This window comes from Phytophthora parasitica (genome assembly GCF_000247585.1).
Source record: "Phytophthora parasitica INRA-310 unplaced genomic scaffold supercont2.42, whole genome shotgun sequence".
In the NCBI taxonomy this organism is placed as follows: domain Eukaryota; phylum Oomycota; class Peronosporomycetes; order Peronosporales; family Peronosporaceae; genus Phytophthora; species Phytophthora nicotianae.
In genome coordinates this window covers 434,847-460,236 of record NW_008649028.1, presented here as the reverse complement: position 1 = coordinate 460,236, position 25,390 = coordinate 434,847, and the positions used below count along the sequence as shown (strand labels likewise).

The following is a 25,390-nucleotide window of genomic DNA, read 5'->3' as shown; positions in this document are numbered from 1 at the left end:
TCCTCCCAACTGTATCGCCACATCGAGCCTTCTACCCACACTCCGCATTCGCGCACTCCCGACGGAAGTGCTCGTCTAGTGTATGGCGGCGAGGCTGGTGCAGCCGCACGCGCCGACCGACGCCGAGCAAATGCAGGACTACCTCATCAATTGGAACGCCGGCCCACTGGGCGTGGTGCTGCGTCCCGATCTGGGCGCCGACATGCCCCCCGTCGTGGCGCAAATGCTGCCTCAGCCTTCTGTGCTTAAGATGGCGGGCGTGCGGGAAGGAGATCTGCTCATCAGCGTCAACGGCAAGAAGACCACGCGACTGGGATACGAGAAGGTGGTGCGACTGCTCTTCAAGGAGCGCCTCCCCATGGTCCTGCACTTCCGCTCGCCTCTGCAAGTGCCCGAGATGCAGCGCGGTGTCTCTGGGGCCATCGCTGAGGAGCCCTCTTCGGGCCGTGGAGGGCGCTCACGCACCAGCAGCTCAGCTCGACCGAGTCAGCAGCCTAAAAGCCGCTCAAGAGGCCGCTCAGACGTGGACACTCATGCGCTGATTGAGCAGAAACGCAACCCGAACGAACAGAACTTCAGTATTGACAGCGACGTGTCTACCAAGTCGGAGAAGAAGAAGAGTAAGCGAAAACACAAGCACAAAAGTGGAGCCAAGGCCGAGGCCGAGGAGAGACGTCTCAGGAAGCAGTACAGTGTTGTGTGGGAGCGAGGCTCGCTTGGGATTTCCTTCCGAGCTTACAACTCCAAGGTGAACGTCCCGTGTGTGGACTTTATCAGTGCCAGTAGAGGACTGGGGCGTGGTATGGATCGAGTGTGTGTCAACGACGTGCTCATTGCCATCAACGGAGAGAAGACCAAGGCTCTTGGTGTCGAGAAGGTATTGAGATGGCTACATGTCATTGAGAAACCCGTGGTGCTGAGGTTCCACGCGTCCTCGAACCGCATTTTGAACCCAGCGGGAGGTTTATTGCCACAACTGGCAGATGAAGACGCGGAGAGACCGAGACGACCCACGATGCCGCTGCCATTGCCTCAGCCTGAGTACGAGCCGCCTCCACGACCTCCACGTCGTAATAACAGCGTGGATCAACCACAGCAGAGGATGGAGAGAGGATATTCAGACGACAGGGAGTATGAACTGCAGCCGGCTGTGGCACCGCGACGATACTCGCGAGACAGTGCTACGTACTTTGAGAAGCAGCCGATCGAGGACTATGACACGCAGTACCAGTTCGGAGCGTCCAAGAGTGAAGTGAAGGAGCGTCGCTACTCTAAGAACTCGATGAATGCGTACGCACAAGATCATGACGAGGACGGCGTGGCTGGAGATTTCCGTCGTGAGCCAAAGGATGATCGTCAGCAGTCTGAGGATCGCTATAATCAGTCACAACTGCCTCCTCCTGTGAGAATTCGGACTAGTTCTGCGTCACGAGACGACATTCGACGTCTGCAGCAGTCAGAGACCAAACCTGCACTGCCACTTACAACTGATGCTGCTGCGCGACCGCGATTGGCGTCTCGTGACAGCCAAGTCAGCAATTCATCCCACTTGAGTTTTGAGGAAGCTACTGGTGTTGTCGCTCGTGCAGCAGGGAAACCCAAGGAGGAGTGCGAGTTTGGAGGAGTGCCACTGCTGGATATCAAGGAAGGAACGGTGCAGGCCAAGCTCATGTACATCTACGCCAAGGCGTGTCTAGCTAAGGAGGGCAGCTCGGATGACGAACCTGCTTCCAAGGACCCCCAGCCGCCTCGAACCCCCGGTAACCCGCTCGGTCGCAAGACGCACTCGAACTATCTGTCGTATACTATTCTACAGGACGACACTGTGGCTGCTAACCATATTCCCAGCCAGAGGGATGATGTCAGAGACGATAACAAGATCGAGCACGAGGAGTACAAGGCCCAAATGGCCAACGACGTGAATAACCTCCATGAACTCAAGCGCAGTGGCATCTTCAGCGACAATTTGGATGAGAGTTTCGCTAAGATGCAGAAGGACATTTCTATCCAGCAGCCACCACCGGTAGTAACCCCGCCACTGTCTTCTGCGGGGCCTTCTTCCTCGGTCAGTAGTGACGCGACCCCGACTGTGGCGCCTACCCCAGCACCTGTGACTCCTGCTGAAGACTTTATATCGCTCAAGGACTTCGTTGTGAAGGGCGATGGTATTTTGACGGAACGTCCCACGACGTCGAGCTTGAATAGTACGGCGACACCGGTGCAGTCAACGGATGGCGGTGAGACTGACAAGATGGAGGAGAAGCAAGAGCAAGATAGGCGGTCAACTGTTGCCAAGGCAGAAGAAACTGCTGCTGAGGCTAGCAGTGAGATGATGTTGGAGGAGCTCAAGTCGTCAGAGTCGAAGGAGACTAGTAGTGACCTTGTGTTGGGCGACCTGAAATCGACCGAACCGAAGGAGGCTAGTGGTCAAGATACTGAAGAAGTAGAGGCTGGAACGGATGCAGTCGAGCAGGAGGAGGCATCTGCTGAAGAACCGGCCAAGATTGCTGAGCTCGAAGAAGAGCACGCTGACGAGACACTACATGAAGATGACGATGTTGCTAGCGTTGATAGTTCTAATGAACGAGACCTGGCGGCCAGTGTGGCGTCACTGGACGATCTGCTTGATCTTAAGGATGGCAACCACGACGACGAAGAGCACGAGGAGTTTGTCGACGATGATGACGATGAGCAAGAGAACGAGAAGAACCACGCAGAAGAAAAAGAGTCGATGAATACGTCACTGGGCATGAAATTGGATCAGGTGCAAGAAGAGGAGACTGACGAGCACAACATCCATGAGCAGAATGATAAGGAAGACGTCCATAAGAAGCACGAAGCCCACGATGACGAACTAGAGTATGAGGACGGAGCCTTATCCAATCCGCTGGTGAACGAGCTGTTCCGTAACATCCCGGATGTGCGCCAAGTGATTAAGGACAAACCCGCCCTTGTGGTGCTGGTGAAGAAGACTATGATCGACGAGATCCAGGAAATTCTCCAGAGCTTGCAGATGGAGCTGCAGTTTGAGCGTCACTCTACCATGGCTGTTGGTTCTACTGCCAGCCCGTTGGGGGACTCGCAGCAAGGCCGGAATACTGAGGGCGAGCACTGCTACCGTTGTGGCGCGACTGGTGAACTTGCAGAGCTTGATGTTGCAGGAGGGAAGCGTGAGCTGTACTGCCAAGAGTGCTGGGAGCTCTTTTTCTTCAGTGAGGACCGCCGATCCCCAGTAACCAGAACCAGCAAGACCCTGGCGCCGTCGGAGGTTGGACGACTCACTGCGGACGAAGATGCACTGGATGAAGCGCTCAAGTACAGCTTTCACGACAGCGCAGTAACTCGTGAGGATATGATCCACCCGTGGCGGTATCTGCAGGGCAGCGACTCCATTTCGTCCTCTATCCGTGACTCGAACGATTCGAGTATCACCGACCGCACCGATGAGGTGTGGCTGTAAGAAACCATGCCGAGATGGTGTTTTTGGCGACGACTAACCGTAGAGTTTGTTGGTTGTCGTGCTGCTAGTGCTGCATGCATCGGGTGCTTAAACCGCCGAGGTATGTGGAGAGACAGAGAGAACAAGACAAGTAAGTGACAGAAATTCAGCGTAGCGTTTTGATAAATTGTGCGTAAATGCGATTTGTGCATCTGGCGAGCGACTGTTAAAGTGGAGTAGTTTTCGACATTGGTCCGAACATTCTCGCCAGTGACGAACGTTTCTTCTTCATAACGGTTAAAAACTTCAGTACTGGTCCTCAGAATCTTGGAAGGATGGATACATTCAGTCGAGAGCTTGAGGAAGTGGAGCCGCATCATGGAGGATAAGAAAAAGAACTCCCGTTTCTTAGAACCATCGCTCGTCCATTTGGCGCTACTGTACCAGCGCAAGTAACTTTGACCAGCTAACGCAACCCGCTCAGCTGGATACCCAATCATTTGTGGAGCGCAAGGGATTTGTCTAACCCTGCGACGTGATTCGCGTCGTGAAGGTGGGCGTTTCCACTTGAAAAGGGAGCAGTCCGGCGTTCGGTTCTTTTCGGTCTGTCCCTTCACTTCCAAAGCAGCACGAGGCACTGGACTGATGGTTCTTCCGGCCGCCACGTTGGCGATACAGAGGGCGGTAGACGCTGTCACCACGATGCCGTGGAGCGTACTGAAGCACGTAGAGCAAACGTTGCTGTGGAGTGTTCCACCGGAGCCCACAGGGCCCCAGTGGGCTGACGACGTCTTCACCGCAGCCAAAATCTCGACAGTCTTGAGCAGCATCGAGGACGAACTCACAGATAGCTGCAGCTCCGGGGTATTCTCTAGCGACGAAGACGCAGATTGGAGCAGCGACGAGGTCAGTCTGGACGGCGATTCGGACGACGAAGACGAAATGTACGCATATCAAGGTGAACGATGGTACTGGACGCCGCCTAGCTCGCTGAATAGCGTCCAGAGCTTTGAGGAGAAGTACGAATCTTTAAGTCAGCGTAGCGCAGACTTGGAGGAGTTCGGACTGGAACGAGGCGACGAGCACTACCGACGCCCTACGATGTACGCTATGCCCTCGATCGACTTTGCCTCCGGTGGAGTCGTTGACTCGTGGGTCGATCGCTACGGGTCCAGCAAGGATGACTTTACGTACGTCGCGACTTTGCCCAAGGATGACGAGGAATCTCAGGAACCTCACATAGTGCAGGGATTTTACATCCCGGTGCTGTAGTACGTCCAGACCATCGACTTGTATTATATGCAGACGCCAAATTGCAGAACTATAAAACAACGAGCGTCAGCCGACGCCTAGTGGCAACTATAAAACGCTAGAGAGGGATCTTGAGTCCACCGGTAGAGGGCAGAGGACATCGACTTCTCTTACGGACGTTCTCCTAAAATTTCAAGCTCCGTTACAAAATAGACAGTAGCCATGTTGAAGTGACTGTAGCCATCCTGCGCCATGTTAAAGTGGTTGCCCTTTTGGCAGAGAAGACGAACCGATTCTCTTCATAAATTCGGCTACACTGGACTGATGGAGCTCTGCTAGCTTGCTCAGCAATGACGGCACTTTAGAATTCCGGCGCTCAAGTGCAGGAACGAACAAACTTTAAGAGAACGACTGAAAACGCGCAATTAGCGATGGCGCTCCTCGCGCGCACCTTCCGGACAATCGTGGGACTCCCATGGAGATCCTTCGATCTTCTGGACCAGGCGATGCGGTGGAGCGCCATACCAGAGATTATGGAGGCGCCGACGTCCCAAAAATGGGCGGATGATCTCTTTACGCCCTGCTCTACCAAGTGCTGGCTGTCGCCTAAGTTCAGTTATGACGACGATACTGACAGCTCCGGGTCTGAGATCAGCTATGAATCCGATCTCTACGATGAAGACGACGATGAGGAATGGAGTTGTAGTGAAAATGAAGAAGAACTGGACGGGCTTAGCTTTGGGGGTGATGGATATGTTGACTGCTGGGGAGACCGCTGGTTCTGGAATCCTGGTTATGACGATGAGGGTGGATCGGATTTGATGGAGCTGAGCGATGCTGAGACATCGAGTTATGTGGTGGAGAGGTTGGTCGACTACGTCATGCCCACGATGGCCTTTAGCACAGAGGCAGCCATAGACGTCTGGATCGAAAAATACGGATCCAGTGCGTTGCAAGTTCGCTTCCTGACGGTGGTGCTGAGCGAACCTACAACCATCGATACCTCGGCGTATGGACTCCAGTGCATTAAAACAGGACTTTTCGTCGCTGTCCTATAAAACGCAAACGTACAAGATCGAACTGGGACACCAGAATAGTAGACTCTGCCAAAGAGAACCCGTAAACAGAATGCATTAACTATTCGAGATATGTAAGACTTTTTCCATTTAAAAAAAGTCGCATGATATCGTGTTACCATTATTGAAGAAGTGTTGGCCCCTCAAACCTTGATAAATATCTTCTGTAGGTCCATCCATTGTGCTACGATGATCCACCTGCAAGAAACACCAAAACACTCAACAAAGTTGTAGATGGTCTTAGACGATAAGCGTAGCTCTTACGTGAATAGACCGACAAGATTGTAGAGCAGTAGTTCGAATTGTGGTAGCCTCTCTCCAGTCTGCAGAGGTTTCGCGGCAAACGGAGCAAAATACTGACAAACTTCATGCTGCATTTATACCGAAACACAAGATTAGCAAGAAACAAGTCAAAACCAGCCAGACTCAGCACCTTACCATCACATAAATGAAGATTGAGTTCTTGCCCACGGAGGTGCAAGGAGCGCCAGACCATCTCACTCTCGCTTCACCATTAATAAGAATTGTGAGCAGTGCTAACAGCCAAGACGCCAAGCCCGAGCTCAACAAAACATATGAAAGGGACCACAGATTCTTGTTTAGTGGAATCCACGGGCCATGAGGAAATACCCAGAGACCTCCGCTCACGATGCCTGACAATATTAATCCACTTCCACAGACCGTAAGGAGTCGTAATTGGCGGCTCTGCGACTGTTCCAGGGTTATCGTGAGCAGTGCAGCTTGTAGATATCCAAGGTACGCCGTAGTTGCCACCATGATCCAGTTCAATAGCCCTTCGGGGTCGTAGGGACCAGTTTGATAGCGTTGCTGGCATGTTGGCGTCTGGAAAATGTGGTGAAGCCCAAACACGAGCGAATCCACGTACAAATGAGCCCCACCAGTGCAATTACGGTACACTCCACCGTCTGCTTGACCACCAGGACCAATGTACCCCGCCGGACAACCAGGCACGTGTAGCGTGAACGTCAGCAGCAGATTGACAAGAATTAATGGTAAAACACCGAGAATCAAATGCCAGACCAGTACGCGATATAAGCTGGTTCTTCTGCGATCATGCAATGGTAAGAACCAGTCAGCCACAGCAACGATCAGGTGCGCGAAGCTGAGAGCCTGTAGCACACCGGGGATTCTCCACTCGCTCCAGGTGTCTCCATTATTGATGAAGAGACCCAACACGAAGAGCTTTACTGTTCGTTGGCCGATGCGGCTAAATGCTTCCAGCTTCGACGTCTCTCGACTACTATCAGAGGATAAGAAGACGCTGAATCCGAGGATCCACGCAAACCTGAAATAAATGTTACAATCAGTAACATTTTTTTTATAATACTGCATAAGAGCCTACCAAGGGAAGACTAAGTCAGCGATTGTCAGTCCGTCCCAGATACTGTGAGTGAAGACAGCGAAGCCACCGCCTTAAAAACACCATCAGCAGCAGTACCACATGTGAGATCCCGGTAGTAATAACTACATTTCCAGAATTTCAACTTTCCAACCTCCGTAATTCACAAAGACCATGAGACTCAAGGTGAGTCCTCGAAAAGCATCCAATGCTTGATTTCGAGCCACTTTTCCTCTGTTCTTGTGTCGGTCGAGGAGCTCATATAAGCCCGAGTCCGACTTCAGTCGCGGAGGCATTAAGGGTTCCGTTATGCTGGAGGATCTTCTCGAATTCTGGCTAAACTCATTGGAGAGGTGGAAACTCTTACGCAGCAGTACGATTAATGCGGTAACCAATGTCGCGACAAGTGCTGTACTCTCAGTATGCATGGGAGTTGGTCGGGTGCTGTAAAGAGCTTGGACGTCGTCAGCGGGTAACATGGTTCTACGATAGAAAATAGATTGCACTTACTTAAGTAAGAAATATTTAATTTGCATTAGAAATACTTCATATTTTAGAAATAGTCGTTGTCGTTGAGTAATAAAATCTGGCTGGAAGTCAGTACTGATAAATTGGATGTTTTTCAGTGTATTTTTTTTTTGGACGAAAATTGACGTTATCGTTATGTACTGCAATAATTGTATCAATTTATTTTACAGAAAAACACAAGAGTGTTGGCACAATTCATTTTTATTAAGACGGCGCTCTTCATTTACCAAATTGACTTCACGGTCGCGATGCTGTCAGACGGTCGCGATGACCTCTATCAAAGCTGACGCGATGGCCTATTTGCAAAGGATTGGGCGCTTTCGTAGGAGCCCTGACACTGCTGTCCTCGCAAAAAAATAAAAAAACATGCTTATCGTTCGGCAGGCGCACATCGCCGGATGCTGCTTTATTGACTCTTGACGAACGCTCATTGCATCTCCTGTCTCTACCTCGTCTCTATGCGTGAACGTCGTCGCTCGCATCTAACTCGAGGAACGTCCACACCTCGAAACATTATCCTTCGCACCTACTCCTTGAGCTCAGCCTTCTTCTCGTTAATGACCTTGAGCACAACGGGGTTTGTCACCTGCTTCACCTCCTCCAGGAACACAGCACGGCGTGAGCTCAGCTCCTTCTTGGTCTCCGCTGATAGGTTCTCCATCTTCTGCGCCTTCAGCAGAGCCTGCAAATACAGCAAGAACTTCTTCATACGCAGCGCAATATCGAACGCAGCAAGGTGCGTCTTCACGTCCTCCGAGGCATAACGTTGCAGAATCGACACGAAGCGTCAGGCCTCTTCAAGAGCAGGCTTCGCAGCGAGCTTCTCTCCAAACGGATCGTCGTCCTTGGGGCGCGTAGGGCCCGGGTTTGCCTTGGCCTTGCCATTCTTGGTGGCCTCGCGTTCCTTGTCCTCGACCACCTTGTGCAGCTTCGCATTGAGCTCTTCCTCCTCTTTCCTCTTGAACTCCGCCTTACGCGCCTTGGCCAATGCATGCTTTGCCTTCTTCTTCTTCTCAGCAGCCGACATGTTGGCGTTTGCCGCAGCGATCTTGGCCTCCTCCTCGGCCTTCTCTCCACCAGAGCAACGAAACTAGCGATAGCGCCATGGGCAGCCTCCACGAAGAACGGGCGGCCGTAGATCTCGTCACAGAGACGCAGCATCTGAATGTACGCACGCAGCGTCATCTTGCGGATGCAGTACGTGTGGAAGTCGAACTGGTCCTCCACGAAGTCGTTGAAGTGCTTCTCCACGGCGAAGAAGCGCTTCAGGGCCAGGCCGTACTTCTTCTGACGCAGTTGACTCTTGCCACACTCGATCTCGTACCATATTTACTGTATATCGTACAAATTCTGCTGCGGGTCACCTTCATGACGAGTGAAGAGCGCAATGGTAGCGTCGGCCTCCTCCACGCAGTCCGCACGCAGCAGATACTCCTAGATGTCGCCTAGTTGTTGATGTATCGGTCAGCCAGATCAAGCTTGCGGCCTTCAACCATCACGGTTTATGGAACCTGCCCAGTCGAGGAAAGATAACCATCACCTTCTTCTCTACTGTTATTGGTATCGCTGGAAGCTTGCTTCTCTGTTGACGTCGTCGTGAGTCTATCGGTGGATACCTTGTAGAAAGCGATCAAAGCGAAGGGTTAATCACGGATCCTTGGCCGAGTTGCAGTTCTTGTTGGCGAAAAAGGGCGGCGCGTGGTTGCGAAATGACAAAACTACTGCGTTAGAGTTGCTGAAGGGGAAGATCCAGACGGCAATTGATAGGATGGAGATGATAGCGACGTGAATTATTCACGATATGTTGAAGGACACAATAAGCTACCGGACCCTCAGTCGAGACAAATTCACATACTAGTATTAATACAGCTGCCAAACCAAGTCTCAAGCAACTGGAACTGGAAGCTGGTTAAGTTCACTGACTCGAATGAACCGATGTATTCGGATGAATGCACACAGTTAGTGGAAGACAAGTTTTTCGTTGTAGATGGATGTGTTTGATTGGAACTACAAAATACACCTCCACTGTCTCAAAACGGCAACTTGACAAGTCCATCGTCAGTTTCCTTAAAAGCGTCACAAAGTATTGGCATTTGAACGAATGCTTATCCGCCCGCGTTACTTGAACAACCCGAACTCACACTTTTATTATCCCGTCGTCTATAGTTTCCATGAACACTGCGTCGTAACCACCTCGATTCCACTTTCGAAGAACAAGCCACTGCTTCGCCTCGTTCAACGAAATCGTGTCATTCAGGGGAAATACGGCAATTTTGTTGATTTCCACATATCTTGAAGAAATCTTTCTCTCCAATTTGGCCAATACGGTAACACTCGACTCCACCATGAGTGAGATTCGAGAAGAACCACAGCTCAATAGATTTCCGTCTAGTGAAGGATAAATTGAGAGCGACTTGGAAATACGCTGCACAAGGTAGGGCCAAGCATTTGATCAAGCCTCACATCCACCACGGTACCAAGCAAAAATAGGCGATGCATTGCTTCGTCTGAGGACGAGGAAATACTACGCGTACCCAAAACATACTCGTGGATGTAGTCTGTCGCATCAATGGAATGGCCTTGTCCAACTCGACGACTGCGCTCTCAGTAGCTTCGAAAAGAAATGAGTGTAGAACATTTCCAGAAAAACGCAGGCACACACAACAAAACAACCAGCGTTGCAATTGAAGTTGTAGGAATAATCTACAAGGAATTCCGCGAAACGACTCGAAATTAAGCGGATGAAGAGTTTTGTTGAAGTGCATTGTGGGCGTTGTAGTGCAAAGCCAGCAAAGCAATATCTTTATTTATTTTTATTTTTTTGAAAAGACCAAATCTAAATTTACTTCATTAATAGTATCCTTTTAGTGAACAACATATCCAGAACAGACGCTTCAGCATGACACTACTTGTACCTCTGCTCCACCTACTCGCGCTCTTTACAGCCTTCGCCTGTGCAGATCTCACGCGCAACCCGATCGTCGCACTACGTCCGCGCAACCTCGTGGCATTCTACCCCTTGCTATTGGACTCGAGAGACTATGCCCCTAATGGAACTGCAGATGGCTACACGCAAGATGGCTACTCTCACACGACCATCATACCAAAACTCGGAGGGAGGCTAGAGCAAGGCACTGGATTAGACTTCCCAGTTAATATCCATCGTCGCAGCTTCCCACACCTGACAATCGGCGCCTGGGTACAAGTAGGTGAGGCTATGGCTGTCAACAGAGGGTGGGTGATCCATTGAGTAACAATAGTGATTCATTGAGTAAGATCTTTTAAGTGAATTTAACTGTATACTGTAGCTGTCTATTATCACAGACCGGATCAAGCGTTGGTCGATCAGTGTGTGTAGACAGAGGCAAGTGGACAGTAGGAGGTCAAGTATTAGACGTCGCAATGAAATTTGACGAGTGGTCCTTTGTCGCGGTGGTGTTTGATGAAAATTCGACCCAATTTTTCGTGGATGGAGAGATAAAAGAGATCAATACTGTGGTGGGGAGTGTGGCTAGTCCTTTATTGGTGGTTGGAGCCGCAGCAAACGACCCATTAACCGGGTTTACAGGATACGTTAAGTCTGTATTTGTATTCGATTCTGCTCTGTCTGAAACGGAGTTAGCCTATTTGATGACGACGAAAGAGGTTAAAGTGGAGGTTATTCCAGTTCCTACGCTAGTGCCGGATCCAGTGGTAAAGGTTCAACCGAAGCCTCATTTGTATCTAAAAGACCGGTTAGAGAATTCCGTCAGTGCAAGACAGGTTATTGACCCGGATGCAGATGAATACAATGCCGCCTTGCCGGTACTCGACGACACAGAATTATTATCTGTAGAGCTGGTATACGCAGACGACATTCCGACCGATGAGGGCAATTCTGTGGATTTCACTCCGTTTAATTTGTGGTCTTTGGAGCCAAAGCTGCGTGATGTTCACGTCGGGTCCAAAGTGACTGTGCAAGGCTCTCCAAGCTTTGATAGTCTGACCTCGATGTGCAGAATAAATGACGATATCAGCTTCGCTCCCTACAAGGTGACAGCACATTCAATCGCCTGCCAGATCCCAGAGATGAACGTACAAGCTGGTAACGTCACAATTAAGATCTCCATTTCGCAGGATGGAGTATTTTTTACTTCTATCGGAGAGTTCAGATTGCTCCAGAGACCGTCGATCATCCGATTATCTCCACTGCAAACGTTACGTTCCGTTAACCCGCAAGTTATTGACATTTTCGGGATGAATTTCGTAAATTTGTCTACTCTGAGCTGCTCGATCGGCGATTTGACCGCTTTAACGACATTCATCTCCTCGTTTAGGATACAGTGCGCGATTGAGTCTACACGCTACTATGAAAGGTTATCAAGTGTGCAAGTTGATGTTACTGCCAATGGAGTGGACTTTTCAGACGACCCGAAAGATTTGGAGTTAATAAATGCACCAATTATTGACAGACTGTCGCCGGACAATGGACCCACAACAGGAGGAACAGTAGTCGAGATATCAGGTCATGGGTTTCTTGAGAATATGCGCTACGCTATTTATTGTGGCCAAAATGTGACGGATGATGTCGAGTTTATGAGTCCCAATTTACTAATTTGGAGAACTACAGGAGCTAATTTCACAGGTATTGTGGGCGTGAAGCTAAAAGTCGAGGATAAGCTGGTTCCTGAGATCCCAAGCTTGCAGTTCTCCTTCACGTTGACACCACAAATTACGTCAATTTTCCCTCAGCTTCTTCCTGTTCGATCAGAAATATTACTGACAATTTCTGGAAGTGACTTTGGCGATTTTGCTGAACTTCGTTGTTCATTCAAGACGTTGACAAGTGGCGGTAAAGCATTGGACTCGACATCTTGGACGTCCATAGCAACGTTTATAGCTTCATCCATTGTTCAGTGCCCGACACCACCGTTCCACGACGCAGGGTTTTATGCGGTTTCTGTATCGAACAATGCTCAGGACTTTTCGTCCATATCAAGCCTTGCCAGCATTACTATTCACGACGAAATTCTTCTGGAAAATGCATCAATCTCGTCCGGACCGGCAACAGGAGGAACTAGCGTTGATATCACAGGGAAACAATTTGTGAGATCTACTGATGTGACCTGTCGATTCGGACAGAGTCGAGCTCGAGGGTATTTTATCTCAGATTCAGTGATTCGATGTATTAGTCCAGCGTGGAGTCCAGTGATTGTCACTGAAGGAATTTCACCGGTACCAATTCGAGTCGCACTGAACGGACTTGATTTCTCCAGTTCTAGTCTTTCTTTCCAGTACTATGCTCCACCCGTGGTTGATGCGATATCGCCGGTGAATGTACCTGTGAATACTTCTGTATCTCTCGCTCTTAATGGGAAGTATCTCGTGTCATTTGGAGGAATTGTCTGTCGTATTGGGACGTTACTAGTCACCGGAACCGCGAAGAATGGCGGTCGAATGATTCAATGCAATCGCCTCCATACCTCCATGGACTCTGGTTTCGTGGAGATCAGTGTTTCTCTTAATGGTGGACGTGATTTTACACGAACTCGAATCAATCTTCTAGTACACGAACCGGTCGCATTACGCGGACTTGATACACCTTACGTAGCGAAGAACGTCAATTCTTCTATTACAGTACGAGGACAAGGTTTTCTAAAAGGTGATGGAACAATGTGTGTCTACGGAGAGAAGCTAACGACTGCCTCTGTCATCAGTTCAGAGATTCTAACGTGTCCTCTACCGTCTACAATCCAGTCTGGTCGTAACTATGAGCTACGTATTAGCCTAAACAATGGCACCCATTTGTCGAACAGTTCTACGCACGTGTACGTGTATGACCTGCCAACATTCGATACTATTTCGCCTCAGACAGAGATTCTTCATGTAAAGGGTGCTGGGTTCGTTCTCAATGACAGTTTTTTGCTGGCGATCGAGTGCATTTTCGGAGATTACGTTCGTGTTGCTGCACGAGTGGATAATGACTCAAGTTTGTTTTGTGGTATTCCAGAAATGGAGTTGAGTGGAAATACGTCGAAGACAGTGGCCGTTAGTTTTCAAGTTGGAGGATCCATTATCACAACTGATTTTACCTATACATATGAACCTACTCTCAAGTTTGTAGCTTTTGATCCTGGTGCTGTACCGGGTAGAATGCCTCTCATATTTCAAAACAATTGGTCACATGGCTATACTTTAACACCCAATTTCTCATTCGACACTCCAATGCCTAGTACAGACACTCCAGTTCTATTACTACCTGTCGTACTCCCTGAAATTTACGATGTTTCACCGAAACTTGTGGAGAAAGGTTCGCGCGTAAATATCACGATACATGGACAGAATTTCAAGAAAAATAGCACTTTCTGTCATTTTAGCTCGCAACAAAAGCCCATTCCGGCGGTCGTCAAGTCTCACGCAGTCGCGGTGTGTGCCTTCGACGGCTCTTTCGTTCATCCTGGCAGTATCAGCCTCTCGTTAAGCTTAAATCGTTTACGACCAAGCATTACTGCCGCAGCTTTTTTTGTACTCTTAGACTGTCCAACAATCACGTCCATTTACCCTCGACGAGGTCCTCTTGATGGAAATACAACAGTTCACATCGCGGGTACGGGTTTCGTTGACAATCAAGCATTGTATTGTCATTTTGATGGGCTACCTAAAGTACTTGCCAGAAGACTTACAAGCACCATGGTTCAATGCCTCACACCGCCGAGTCGAAGTGGACGAGACTCGGTCCTTCGCGTCTCGATCGACTCAAGTATTTATTCTTCAAATAGTATACAGTTTGTGTACCAAGACATGCCTCAATTGGCGAGCATGTCACCGTCCTATGGTAGTGTTGAAGGTGGAACGATGGTGGTTCTTAACGGGCGATGGCTGAATGTTTCAGAAGATGTTGTCATGTGTGCATTTGGCTCTATTCGAGTTGATACGCAGATTGGGAATTCTACTAATGTTATTGTTGCATCGCCTCCTAGTGCGGTTGGAATTGGCGATGTGACTGTGAAGTGCACGCTGAATGGAGAGCTGATTACACCGGCTAAGTTTTCGTTCCATTATCTCCTGACACCTTATCTTTCTCGTATTGCGCCACAAATGGGTTTGGTATCTTCTAGTACCAAAATTCTGGTCGATGGCATTGGTTTCAGTGAAAAGTACCCTATGTCATGTCATTTTGGCAACGAGAGCAGTCCTGCAATCGTTTTATCTTCGTTTCAACTGGAATGTATTGCTCCACCGTATAGTCTAGGTATTGTTAACATCAGTGTTACATTGAGTGGTGCCTCTGTTGGAAACTCATCTGTCGCTTTCGAATATATTGGTACGTAATCATCCGTTTATCTTAGATTTCGTGATGCTAATCGCTTGTTGTTTTGAAATCCAATAGCTGAGCCAAAGCTTCAGCAGTTGATCCCACCGCTTGGCTCTGAGGGTGGATCTACGAGGATTCTAATCGTTGGAGAGAAATTTACTCGTCATGCCGATATGAGCTGCTTATTCAGTCGTGACGACGACCCCGTGGTTGTAACTACGGCTGCGTTCTGGATAAGCGAAGGGGTAATCATTTGTCATACCCCGCCATTTAGTCCTGGCCTGGCTTACGTCCAGCTCGCACTGGGTGAGAATCTCGCAAGTAACAGACTACCATTCAACTTTACCAGTACGTACTCGAAGACTTCACATTTAAAGCGTTGTATTTACTAACTGACTGGCCATGTTTGTGTGCAGTTGAACCACAGGTATTCTCTGTTTCGCCCAAGCGTAGCTCCGGGGCTGGAAACGCTATAGTAACGATAACTGGAGCTGGATTCGTTAATTCCAACGTTTTTCGCTGCAAAATGGGTACAACAATTGTTCGGCCGGTCAAATTTGAGAGCGAATCACGTGTTATTTGTAAATTTCCGCGCCAAATTCATTCAGGATTTCTCCCTGTACGAGTATCGAACAACAACCAAGATTTTACTACCGATCCAGTGTTATTCACGCTATATCCCCCGGTCGTGGTAGACTATGTTACTCCACTCTACGGATTGGTTGACGAGGAATTTACCAGAGTGAATCTGGTGGGTCACAATTCTCACAAAATGGTCGATTTGGTATGCCAAATTATTCAAGATGGTGTCAATCTAGCTACTACTGTAGCCATCTTCGTGAGTACATCGATGCTGACTTGTTCACTGCCGACACCGACGGAGTTTCACTCCATTTCCAACGTGTCTGTAGCTGTGCCAATGACGCTACAAGTGAAAGAAATCTCACAGGAAGAGACAATATTTGAAGCTCCGTTCCGGTACCTGGCAGCGTCAATACCGATGGCTGTATTCCCAACGCTTCTGCTCGTAACAGGAGGACAAACGGTGGTCATTGAGGCTGTGAATCTGGTATCTGGCATTGATTTGGTATGCCAATTTGAATCGTATTACCCATACGACCAGACGTCATTCGTGGTAATTAATGGTACTCATGGGTCTTGCGTTACACCTGAACGTACTCCCGGACCGGTGGAAGTGCGATTATGTGTACGTGATGTGAATCAGTGCAGTCTTGGGTCACTGATGCTCTCGTATGTTCGAATTCCAACTGTTCGGACACTGACATCAACCAGAAAGTTAAAAAGTGGAAGCGTAATGGTTTCTATAGTCGGACAGAATTTCTATAATGTGCCTATGCATTGCGCTTTTGACGGAGTGAGGACATCGGCTATGTTTGTTAACCAATCGCTAGTGGAATGCCTGAGTTTGCCATTTGTATTTGACAAATGCGCCAGATTTTCGCTGTTTGTAGACGAAGTTAATATACTCGACAAGCCACTGGAATATTGTTCTCAGGTTGCACCTATGGCGAACTTAATTCGACCAAGGGCTGGTCCTGAAAGGGGCGGGACACGTGTGCTGGTCAGTGGAGGACCATTCACACTTGATGGTGGATATTCATGTCGATTTGGAGATGCCGACGTACCAGCTGATTATCTGTCGACCACGCAGATATTTTGCATCTCGCCACCAAGTAGAGCACTCACAGTAGAATTTTCAGTTTCTGGAGTCAATTTCTCAATAGCTGACGGACCACAACTGACGTTTTCCTATCACCCAGCCCCAATAGCGAGTAAAATTAACCCACGTCGAGGATCTGAGGAAGGTCACTATCCAGTAATTATCCAAGGCTTATATTTCATTCCTGGTGCTGGTCTGCGATGTCGATTTGGTGTTTCTGGTGTGGTAGCGGGTAAATGGTTGTCCGACACGTCAATTTCTTGCGTGGTGCCTCCACATAGTCTCGGATGGGTAGACGTTCAAGTGACCAATAACCTGCAGGATTATTCCATTGAACCTCTGAGATTTGAGTACGTTGTGAGCCCCACAGTTCTTGGATTCAAACCTAGTACAATGTACGCACAACATGCGACCGAGCTTGTCATCCATGGACGAGATTTTCAGAACTCTAGCGACGTGCGATGTATCATTGGTAACGATCTTACTCAAGCGACTTTCTTGTCAGATACCATACTGAAATGTGATCCACCGAACTTAGTGGAGACTTCCGTCGTGATAGGAGTCATCGATTTTTCACTGTCAATGGTTGGATCGTTCGCGAACGAGAGGCTAACGGTATTAGACGATGGAGTGTGGTCGCTAAAACCTCGCGTGACTTCAGTACGCGGTGAAACTCCGGTTATTCTCTCTCGAAGGTCAAACGATGGACCATTGCAGTTTGAAATGATCTATGGTCGATTTTGTTCTCGAAATCGATTGTTATGCTCAGAACTGACACCGGCCAGTCCTTTAAAAATGAACAACCTTAATTGGTTTCCTCCACGTTGGACGGGTCCAGATCTAATGGGGATTGTCGAGATTTTCAGGATGACAAATGTATCGACAGTACTGACTGCACCTGTAGCAACATTTCCTTATCGTTATTACCGTGAAGTGGAATTGAAGAGCATCACGCCATCGATTGGATCAGTTGCTGGTGGTACAGTTGTTACAATATCTGGCAAATATTTTCAGGATGGACACAACGTCAGCTGTGTAATGAACGGAGTTGCGTTCACTCGAGCACATTTTATCACTGACACGATGATCAGCTGCATGATTCCACCTTTTGTGTCTGGTCCACGAGATATTCGAGTGTTTGTGTCGTTGAACGGACTGGAAATTAGTGAATCTTCGCTGAATTTCAAGTATGTAGAAGATCCTTCTGTTTTCAGTATTTTTCCGAGAGCAGGACCAATTACTGGCACAACAATGGTCAGTGTAAGAGGTGCCAATTTTCTGAGTACGTCAACAAGCGTGTGTAGTTTCGGGTATCATACCATCCCCTCAATTGTTGTTAGCTCAACGGAAGTGACTTGTATCGTCAATCCTTCGAGTTGGTCTTATATTGGACAAGTGAGCTTTCGATTCTCGTCCAATGGGCAGGAATATTCAAAGGAAAATGTGTCGTATTTTATTTACGAGAATCCTTTACTGATTGATCTGAGTCCTCGTGTTGGGAGTGTGAATGGAGGAACCAAATTGACATTTACGTGGGATCAGGTGATATCAATTGAATATTTCGGTAGCGTGTCGTGTCAAATCGATTCAACTGTGCTTGATGAAGTTTCGATCACTGGAAAGACGACTACCGTCGTCGTTCCAGCGGTAGAAAATGGTATTGAGGGGCCAGTAATGACTCGTATCTCATTTAACGGACAGAATTACGCCGACGGGCCGCAGTTTTGGTATTTTCTCGAGCCTAGAATTGAAGCTATCTACCCAAATAGTAGTGGAGAGATGGCGAATACCTGGATTCGAGTAACAGGCGAAAATTTCCCTCGACTTACAACTTTAAGCTGTTTGTTTGGGTCTGTTGATGCTAAAACGGTATCAGCCGAGTGGGTATCTGATAAACTGGTTCTTTGTCGTGCTCCTGAACATCGTCCAGGGACAGTTGACTTTGGGTTTTCGATCAATGGAGTGGATATGATTGATACAAACCTACAGTTTGCATTCACACCAAAGACGATCACGAATGATTACTATCCAATTTCAGGCCCAACTTCCGGTGGATCCGAGTTAACGATACCTGTGGGTGTTGACGCTCAACAATGTCACCGTTTACATTGCATTGTAGGTGACTTCATAGTCATCGCCTTCATGGACAAATCGTATACGGCTGTTAAGTGCACGACACCCCCACAATATCAAGTTGGAGAGGTTTCAATCGCAATTGAGTGCGATGGCAAACCCTTTCTGGAGTTCGAGAGGAAGTTTTCGTACTATATCGCACCGATTATTTCGGACATTGAGCCGCGATCCATGTCGTTAACATCTGGTGGTATCATATCCGTTCGAGGACGTAACTTTCTGGAGACTGTTTTTCACTGCCGATTTGATTCAAATATTGTAACAATGGCAATAATTGTCAGTGAGTCGGAGATTCGATGTATCGCACCGGCGTTCTCTCCACATGCAGTCTATTCATACGTCACACTTGAGATTTCGGCGAATGGTATGGACTTTACTACCAGTGGCACCAAAATACAACTGACACCTTCATTAGACGTGCTTAATATGAGTCCAAGACATGCAATTATCAACCAAGAAGTTGAAATTGTGATTTTTACAACGGGATTGATCATAAATCCAGATATTTTCACTTGCAGAGTCGGTGAAGCGCATGAAGTAGCAGCGTTCATGGCATCGCGCACATCCATCAAGTGCAGATTACCTGCGGCACCTTCTCCTGGACAAGTAATGGTGTCTGTATCCAATAACGGAGTCGACTTTATTGGAGGATCACGCACGACATTACTATATCACTCTTCCCCCATCGTACACTCTATTAGTCAGAGCACCGGGTCGGTGTTCGGTGGTGAAAATGTGGTGGTTTATGGGCGTGGTTTTGTTACGGAAGTGGATATGGTTTGCATCTTTGGTAACACGAGTGTTTCAGCGACATATAAGCGTGAAAACTCGATTTCTTGCTTGGTTCCCCCTGCGCAATGGCTTACTCAAATCCAACATGAAAAAGCAAAGTCGAGTGCGAAAATTGACTTTAAAATAGGTGTTACATGTGGTTCCATTGTTACTGTACTGGAACAAGAAAGCGAATTGTTCTGGACGTACAAACTCCCGGTTGTCGATGTTACTATCTACCCCACAAAAGTTTTGACTGGAAACACTTCAATTGTGAAAGTTAAGGGGTTGGATTCATCCTCATCATACAAAATGCGTCTCATTCCGGAAAATGACGATAGATCTCGTATTTTCGTATCTCTTTATCCCCCGAAAGACGTACGATTTGATGAATTGGAAGGAGAACTACAGCCATTTGTACCTGGTCGATACACTGTGGAGATCGAAGATACCGGAGGATACGTGGTTATTAGCCAAAACCTCTTAATTGAGGTCGTTGACCCTATTCAAGTAGTCAATGTGACGCCCATGAGTGGGCCCGTACGTGGTGATTCTCTCGTGGTACTGGAAATTGATCGAGCGCTCGATCGAGATGATTTGATATGTCTTTTTGGAAAGTATATCACCCTCGCAATTCAGCTGAAGCCTGGCACTGTAGTATGTAAATCTCCACCAGCTAATAACCCTGGACGAGTACGTCTTAGCATTACCATTCGAGATCTGCAAACTTCATACAGCGATGGATACGAGTTTACGTACTATCCGGACGAAGTGATCACTTCCATTTCTCCCGAAAGACTAATAGGATCTCAGCAAAACGAAGCCTTGACAGTAACTGGATTGAACTTTTATCATCCCGACAAGATGGTTACTCCTTTGTGTCGAATCGGTAGCACTGTTACTAGAGCTTCAATTGTATCTCCAAGCAAAGTCATTTGTCCGTCTGCTCTCTTGTCTTCTGGGGAGTATTCAGTCTCTATTGCGTGCGATGGTGTCAACTTTGTTACGTCACCTCGAAATGTTACGTATGTTTCTCGTATTTGGATCACAGCGGTTCAGCCGTCTACTGTCGCTCTAACTGGAGTAACGGATATCGAGATAAAAGGCTGGGGGTTCTCTCAAGAAGTTTCTCTTCAATGTAACTTTGGCCGAGACAGATTCATCCTTCCAGCAGACATAATATCTCCTGGAACCATTCGTTGCTCGACCCCTTCTGTTGGCGAATTCAGTCAAGTTCTACCACTGTCGATGTCCTCGAATATTTCGACTAGCAACGAATTATTAGTATCATTTGAGGCCCCTATCGTTGTGATTTTGGCAACACCAAATGTGGGTTTTAGTCGCGGTGGAGCGACAGTGAAAGTTGATGTCACTTACGTACCTCCTAGTGGTGATTTAAAATGCTTTTTCGGTGACATTCCTGTTAAAGCCCGACGACTTACGTCTTCACAAATCGAGTGTAACAGTCCTCCGCATCGTCCGGAGTCCGTAAAACTTCGGGTTGAAGGAGAAAGTGGTCTTACGGTAGCGGGAGCATCACTGTCTTTCACGTTCTTGCCTGATCTTACAGTGGCAAATGTATCTCCAACACGAGGTTCTGCTGCTGGGGGAACTTCTGTGGAATTTACGCTGTCTGGAGCAGTAAACGAATTGATTCAAGAGATGATTTTGTGTCGATTTGGATCAATTTTTGTCGACGCAGTGTCAATCCTGGACAACCTGGTGACGTGCATTTCTCCTCTGGGGAAGCAGAACGAGGACGTGTCGATGGCGATTGCTTTGAGCGATCAAGATATCGCTGCAAGTCCAGTACGTTTCCAATATGTCGCGATTTGTGAGCTGATTTCGATTGATCCACGGGTTGGTTCACTTGGTGGGAATGTGACGATCAGCGCTCTATTGGGGGATATGGATGTAGGATCAGGAGTCGATTATGAGTGTGGATTTGAAAGACTTGGTGATGGAATAACAATGTCCAAGGCTCAAATATCGTTGTCAGGGGAGCTCCGATGTAGAGTTCCTACAAGTTTTAAGTATCCGAGACGGATTCAGGTCTCAATCTGGCAGAATGGGGAGCGTTATTCGACCAACAAATTGACATTTGAGCTCATCGTTCCTCCAGTTATTGAAAGTGCTACACCGATGTCGATTCCTGAATTCGGAGGAGCTTTAGTTCGTGTAGGTGGGACCGATTTTTCTCCGTATCATAGTTTCATGTGCACATTTGGTGACAACGAAGAAGCTCCAGGAAAAGTGATTTCTAGAAATCTACTGGAATGTGTTTCTCCCAAACTACTACCAGGGAATTACTCGTTTGGGGTATCATGGAACCAACAAGAAAACGTTTTTTCTAGAACGTCCCTGACTGTTCTTGAAGCATTGACACTGGAGTCTATCGAACCGAAATCGGGCTTTAGAGATCAACAAAGGGACGTCCGAGTATTCGGCGCAGGATTTCAGCCATCCGCTAGTCTTGCGTGTCGCTTTGGAGAAGAACCGGTGCCTGCTACGTATGTAAGTCGAACTGAAATTCGCTGTAACGCTCCATTGCTACCGTCATTACCAATTTGGTTCTCTCAGAGCTTGGATCGACATGCTGTTTCTGTTGGAGTGAGTTTGGACGGTGAAACATTTGTTGGCTCATCAGAGACAGCTTTTACGTACCACGCTACACCTCATTTCGACAAGATTTACCCTACGTCAGGCAGCATAATGGGCGGTACACGAATTCTGATTCACGGCGCAATTGATAATACCTTGACATATAACTGTTCATTTAGAGACGAAAGTATGCCAGCGATTCCTCTAAATTCTCGGACCCTTTCCTGCTTTACTCCTATTTCCAAAATCTCTCAGAGGATTGAAGTGAGCGTAGAAGTTCTTGGATTATCTATTGAAGGTGCGATTCCCTTATGGTTTACGTATTTTAACCCTCCAACTATTGAATCTCTGCACCCAACGACTATCAAGGCCAACGGTGGTGAACAGATAATACTCTCTGGAACGAATTTTATTCCAACTAAGGCTCTGCAGTGTCAGTTTGGCGATTCACTAGTTACCAGCCCCGCCACATTCATCTCTTCAACAACAATTGCGTGTATTACACCTCCTCGCAGTACTGCTGGTTACGTCGCAGTGGAAATAACGATGAATGGAGTCGACTATACCACTAGTCGACAGTCTGTCTACTACTACGACTATATCAACGTGCTGAGTGTATTTCCCGAGCAAGTCTCAACTTCTGGTGGCACTGAATTACACCTTGAACTGGCACCAGAATCCTCGCTTACGAACTCGTTAGTTGACTGTATATTTGTCCGCTCTACAAGTACCGTAACACGACCAGCATACGTCGCATCCAGTACCGAGTTGACGTGCTTTACGCCTATGTGGACACCAGGAAATGCCGCGGTTGGAATTCTAGTGAACGGGAAGCAGAGGTTTATGGCAGACGTATTGTTGACGTTTATTACTGAGCCTTGGATACACTCTATCCATCCTGATCACGGACCCACTACTGGTGGAACGTTAGTGACGATATCTGGAGAAGCACTGGACGATACTGCGATTATTTGCATGTTTGGTGAAGTTATGGTTATCCCAAGCACCATTTCCAAGCGTGATGTCACATGCACAGTTCCAAGTGGAGTTAACAACTCTACTGTTGATGTGCGTGTAGCTGTTGGTACCAGTATTCGGTCGAACATAGTGGAATTCTCTTACGATTTACCTATTGAGATTTTTAACGTTTCTATTCAACGTCTGCCAGAAGATGGAGGGAAAGTGCTGTCTGTAACAGGGTCAAATTTTCTCAATACGACGGAATTGTGTTGCGAGATTGGAGCGCAACTACCGACGGTTAAGGCGAATTTCATTGATTCTACCAAGGTGAGGTGCCCTATTTGGAAGGCTCGACTATCTCAAGTCACGGTGGGGGTCAGCAATAATGGCTACGACTTTGCATTCCTTGAAACACCACTGAAGTATGAGGTTAGTCCTTATATTACAGCTGTATATCCCGTATCCGGCCCATTGGCAGGAGATACACCTGTCCGGATTACACTCGCTAATGCTGATTTACTCAAGGACGAAGGTGTGATATTCTGCTCTTTTGGCGAGCAAGACACTCGAGCGTTAAAGGTAGAAAATGATAAGGTAATCTGCATCTCACCAGCGGTTACGCAGCCTTCTGTTGTCCCCGTTTCTTTCTACTGGAGATCAAACGACCTGGAGGACAGATTTGACGCAGAGCAGCAAAATGATATCGAGTTTTACTATGAAATGTTCCCAAGGTTGACGGATATCTCGCCTTCGAGTGGATCTGCAGCTGAAGGAACAGTATTGACGCTTTCTGGGTCTGAATTCCGTGACGGAATGATAGTTCGCTTTGATGTTGGTCGCGATGCGAGATATGTGCCTGCTAGTGTTGTAACTACATCAACTGCTACAGTTGAAGTGCCAGAACAACTGGGTGACGGGATCGTTAGTGTTGCGATATCAGCAAACGAAGTGGATTTTAGGGAAAGCCTGATGTTTTACGTTCGACCCCGGCCAGTCCTGCACTCAGTCTACCCTTCTCAAGTGAGTCTAGCACCCTCCCAGACGAATGTTACACTCACTATTCGGGGTACTGGTTTCAATGAGACTGTTAGAGAGACGATACGGTGTCGAATTGGTGATGATGGATCTCCTAGTACGGCTATCTGGGTCTCAAGTGCTCAGATTTTGTGCTCTGTGCCGTATCTGGATGCTGGAATTTACAACGTTTACGTCGCTCTAAACGGAGTGAACTTTGTGAATGATGGAGTGAAGATTCTGTATCAAGAGCAGTATGTTGTGTATGGAATTGAACCTGCTTTTGGTGTTCTGGGGGGAGGGACGAGAGTGCAAGTGTTCGGCACAAATTTTCATGGAAATACTAACGATACAGATTTGGTCTGTGCTTTCGGTACTAAAGTCTCTCCTCTTCAAGTGGTTAACGCTAGTCTTGCTGAGTGTATCACTCCAAGTCAGCTAAAACCTGGAACTGTATCGTTCTCAATTACTCGTCTGGCAGACATTAATCCCCGGTACAAAACACCGGGAGGCTTGAGCTTATACTATCACAAAGTTCCTACCATATCGAAGATTCTGCCATCAATGATTCGAGCCACAAACGCCTCCTCACTTCGTCTCATTGGCGCCAATTTCATTGATTCTTCTCTACTCTCGTGCTTGATTCAACAAGTTCCAGTTCCTGCAAGATTTATCTCATCAAGTACCATTGAATGTTTACTGAATGAAATGTCCGATGGCACGTGGCTTCCTGACAGTACACTAAGTGTCGAGGTGTCCAATAATGGCCAAGACGTGTCCAATACTGAGCTTCAAATCCTCGTACTTGCTCTCATCCGACTAGTACGCTTGGAGCCGTCAAAAGGTCCTATACGAAAGCCTTTGACAGTGAAAATACTTGTTGAAAATCTCTCTTCGCAGTATCAAAATCTTAAATGTAACATTGGTGAAACGCAAGTTGTGGCTGCAACAAACCTCGGCGATGGATGGATCGAGTGTAACTTACCACCCTCACCACGAGCTGGGATTGTACATATCTCTGTATCCGTTGATGGTGTAAACTACGCATCGAAATCGCTACGTTTCTCGTACGACGATATACCTGTCGTGTACTCAATTTACCCTACTTCTGGCCCCTTCCGAGGCGGGACTATGGTTACAGTTCAGGGCGAGGGATTCGGCATTTCTAGTGGGCTCTATTGCGTCTTTGGCTCCTCTATCGTTGATGCTTACATGAAATCACCACTGACTGCAGAATGTGTCTCGCCTGCGCACATTTCTGGCTCGGAACAAATTGTTAGCG

General features: G+C 47.7%; 9 protein-coding genes across 10 annotated transcripts; 5 read left to right on the top strand and 4 right to left on the bottom strand.

Annotated features, from left to right (window-relative positions):
• Window positions 1-82: 82 nt before the first annotated feature.
• PPTG_14675 (hypothetical protein) lies at window positions 83-3,460 on the top strand (the record flags this gene model as incomplete). The annotated part of the gene is made up of 1 exon (XM_008911630.1): window positions 83-3,460. One exon carries the CDS (start codon window positions 83-85, stop codon window positions 3,458-3,460), a length of 3,378 nt encoding a protein of 1,125 aa, XP_008909878.1.
• Window positions 3,461-4,141: 681 nt separating this feature from the next.
• On the top strand, window positions 4,142-4,711 carry PPTG_14674 (hypothetical protein; the record flags this gene model as incomplete). Its single annotated transcript, XM_008911629.1, has 1 exon — window positions 4,142-4,711. One exon carries the CDS (start codon window positions 4,142-4,144, stop codon window positions 4,709-4,711), a length of 570 nt encoding a protein of 189 aa, XP_008909877.1.
• Window positions 4,712-5,121: 410 nt separating this feature from the next.
• PPTG_14673 (hypothetical protein) lies at window positions 5,122-5,748 on the top strand (the record flags this gene model as incomplete). The annotated part of the gene is made up of 1 exon (XM_008911628.1): window positions 5,122-5,748. One exon carries the CDS (start codon window positions 5,122-5,124, stop codon window positions 5,746-5,748), a length of 627 nt encoding a protein of 208 aa, XP_008909876.1.
• A 38-nt stretch (window positions 5,749-5,786) lies between these two features.
• Window positions 5,787-7,686, bottom strand: PPTG_14672. Of its 2 annotated transcripts, XM_008911626.1 has the most exons (5): window positions 7,281-7,686; window positions 7,130-7,199; window positions 6,205-7,072; window positions 6,031-6,137; window positions 5,787-5,964 (listed from the first exon to the last, which is right to left on the bottom strand). In XM_008911626.1, exons 1-5 carry the CDS (start codon window positions 7,603-7,605, stop codon window positions 5,910-5,912), a joined length of 1,425 nt encoding a protein of 474 aa, XP_008909874.1. In that variant the 5' UTR covers window positions 7,606-7,686; the 3' UTR covers window positions 5,787-5,909. The 2 variants fall into 2 exon arrangements, with proteins under 2 accessions (XP_008909874.1, XP_008909875.1); XM_008911627.1 differs by having other exon boundaries at window positions 5,787-6,137.
• A 494-nt stretch (window positions 7,687-8,180) lies between these two features.
• On the bottom strand, window positions 8,181-8,363 carry PPTG_23561 (hypothetical protein; the record flags this gene model as incomplete). Its single annotated transcript, XM_008911625.1, has 1 exon — window positions 8,181-8,363. The coding sequence occupies one exon, from the start codon at window positions 8,361-8,363 to the stop codon at window positions 8,181-8,183; it is 183 nt and encodes a 60-aa protein (XP_008909873.1).
• A 78-nt stretch (window positions 8,364-8,441) lies between these two features.
• On the bottom strand, window positions 8,442-9,024 carry PPTG_14670 (hypothetical protein; the record flags this gene model as incomplete). The annotated part of the gene is made up of 3 exons (XM_008911624.1): window positions 8,442-8,723; window positions 8,774-8,971; window positions 9,019-9,024. 3 exons carry the CDS (start codon window positions 9,022-9,024, stop codon window positions 8,442-8,444), a joined length of 486 nt encoding a protein of 161 aa, XP_008909872.1.
• A 1,529-nt stretch (window positions 9,025-10,553) lies between these two features.
• On the top strand, window positions 10,554-16,295 carry PPTG_14669 (hypothetical protein; the record flags this gene model as incomplete). Its single annotated transcript, XM_008911623.1, has 5 exons — window positions 10,554-10,888; window positions 10,963-14,957; window positions 15,024-15,296; window positions 15,365-16,083; window positions 16,179-16,295. 5 exons carry the CDS (start codon window positions 10,554-10,556, stop codon window positions 16,293-16,295), a joined length of 5,439 nt encoding a protein of 1,812 aa, XP_008909871.1.
• Window positions 16,296-16,807: 512 nt separating this feature from the next.
• PPTG_23560 (hypothetical protein) lies at window positions 16,808-17,195 on the bottom strand (the record flags this gene model as incomplete). Its single annotated transcript, XM_008911622.1, has 2 exons — window positions 16,808-16,944; window positions 17,144-17,195. 2 exons carry the CDS (start codon window positions 17,193-17,195, stop codon window positions 16,808-16,810), a joined length of 189 nt encoding a protein of 62 aa, XP_008909870.1.
• A 517-nt stretch (window positions 17,196-17,712) lies between these two features.
• PPTG_14668 (hypothetical protein) lies at window positions 17,713-25,147 on the top strand (the record flags this gene model as incomplete). The annotated part of the gene is made up of 2 exons (XM_008911621.1): window positions 17,713-24,930; window positions 25,046-25,147. The coding sequence occupies 2 exons, from the start codon at window positions 17,713-17,715 to the stop codon at window positions 25,145-25,147; spliced, it is 7,320 nt and encodes a 2,439-aa protein (XP_008909869.1).
• Window positions 25,148-25,390: the final 243 nt, after the last annotated feature.

Coding starts and splice junctions, on each gene's coding strand:
- PPTG_14672 (XM_008911626.1), bottom strand. CDS start 7,605: ATGTTACCCGCTGACGACGTCCAAGCTCTTTACAGCACCCGACCAACT. Junction 7,200..7,280: donor GGTCTTTGTGAATTACGGAG/GTTGGAAAGTTG, acceptor GGTGTTTTTAAG/GCGGTGGCTTCGCTGTCTTC. Junction 7,073..7,129: donor GCTGACTTAGTCTTCCCTTG/GTAGGCTCTTAT, acceptor CATTTATTTCAG/GTTTGCGTGGATCCTCGGAT.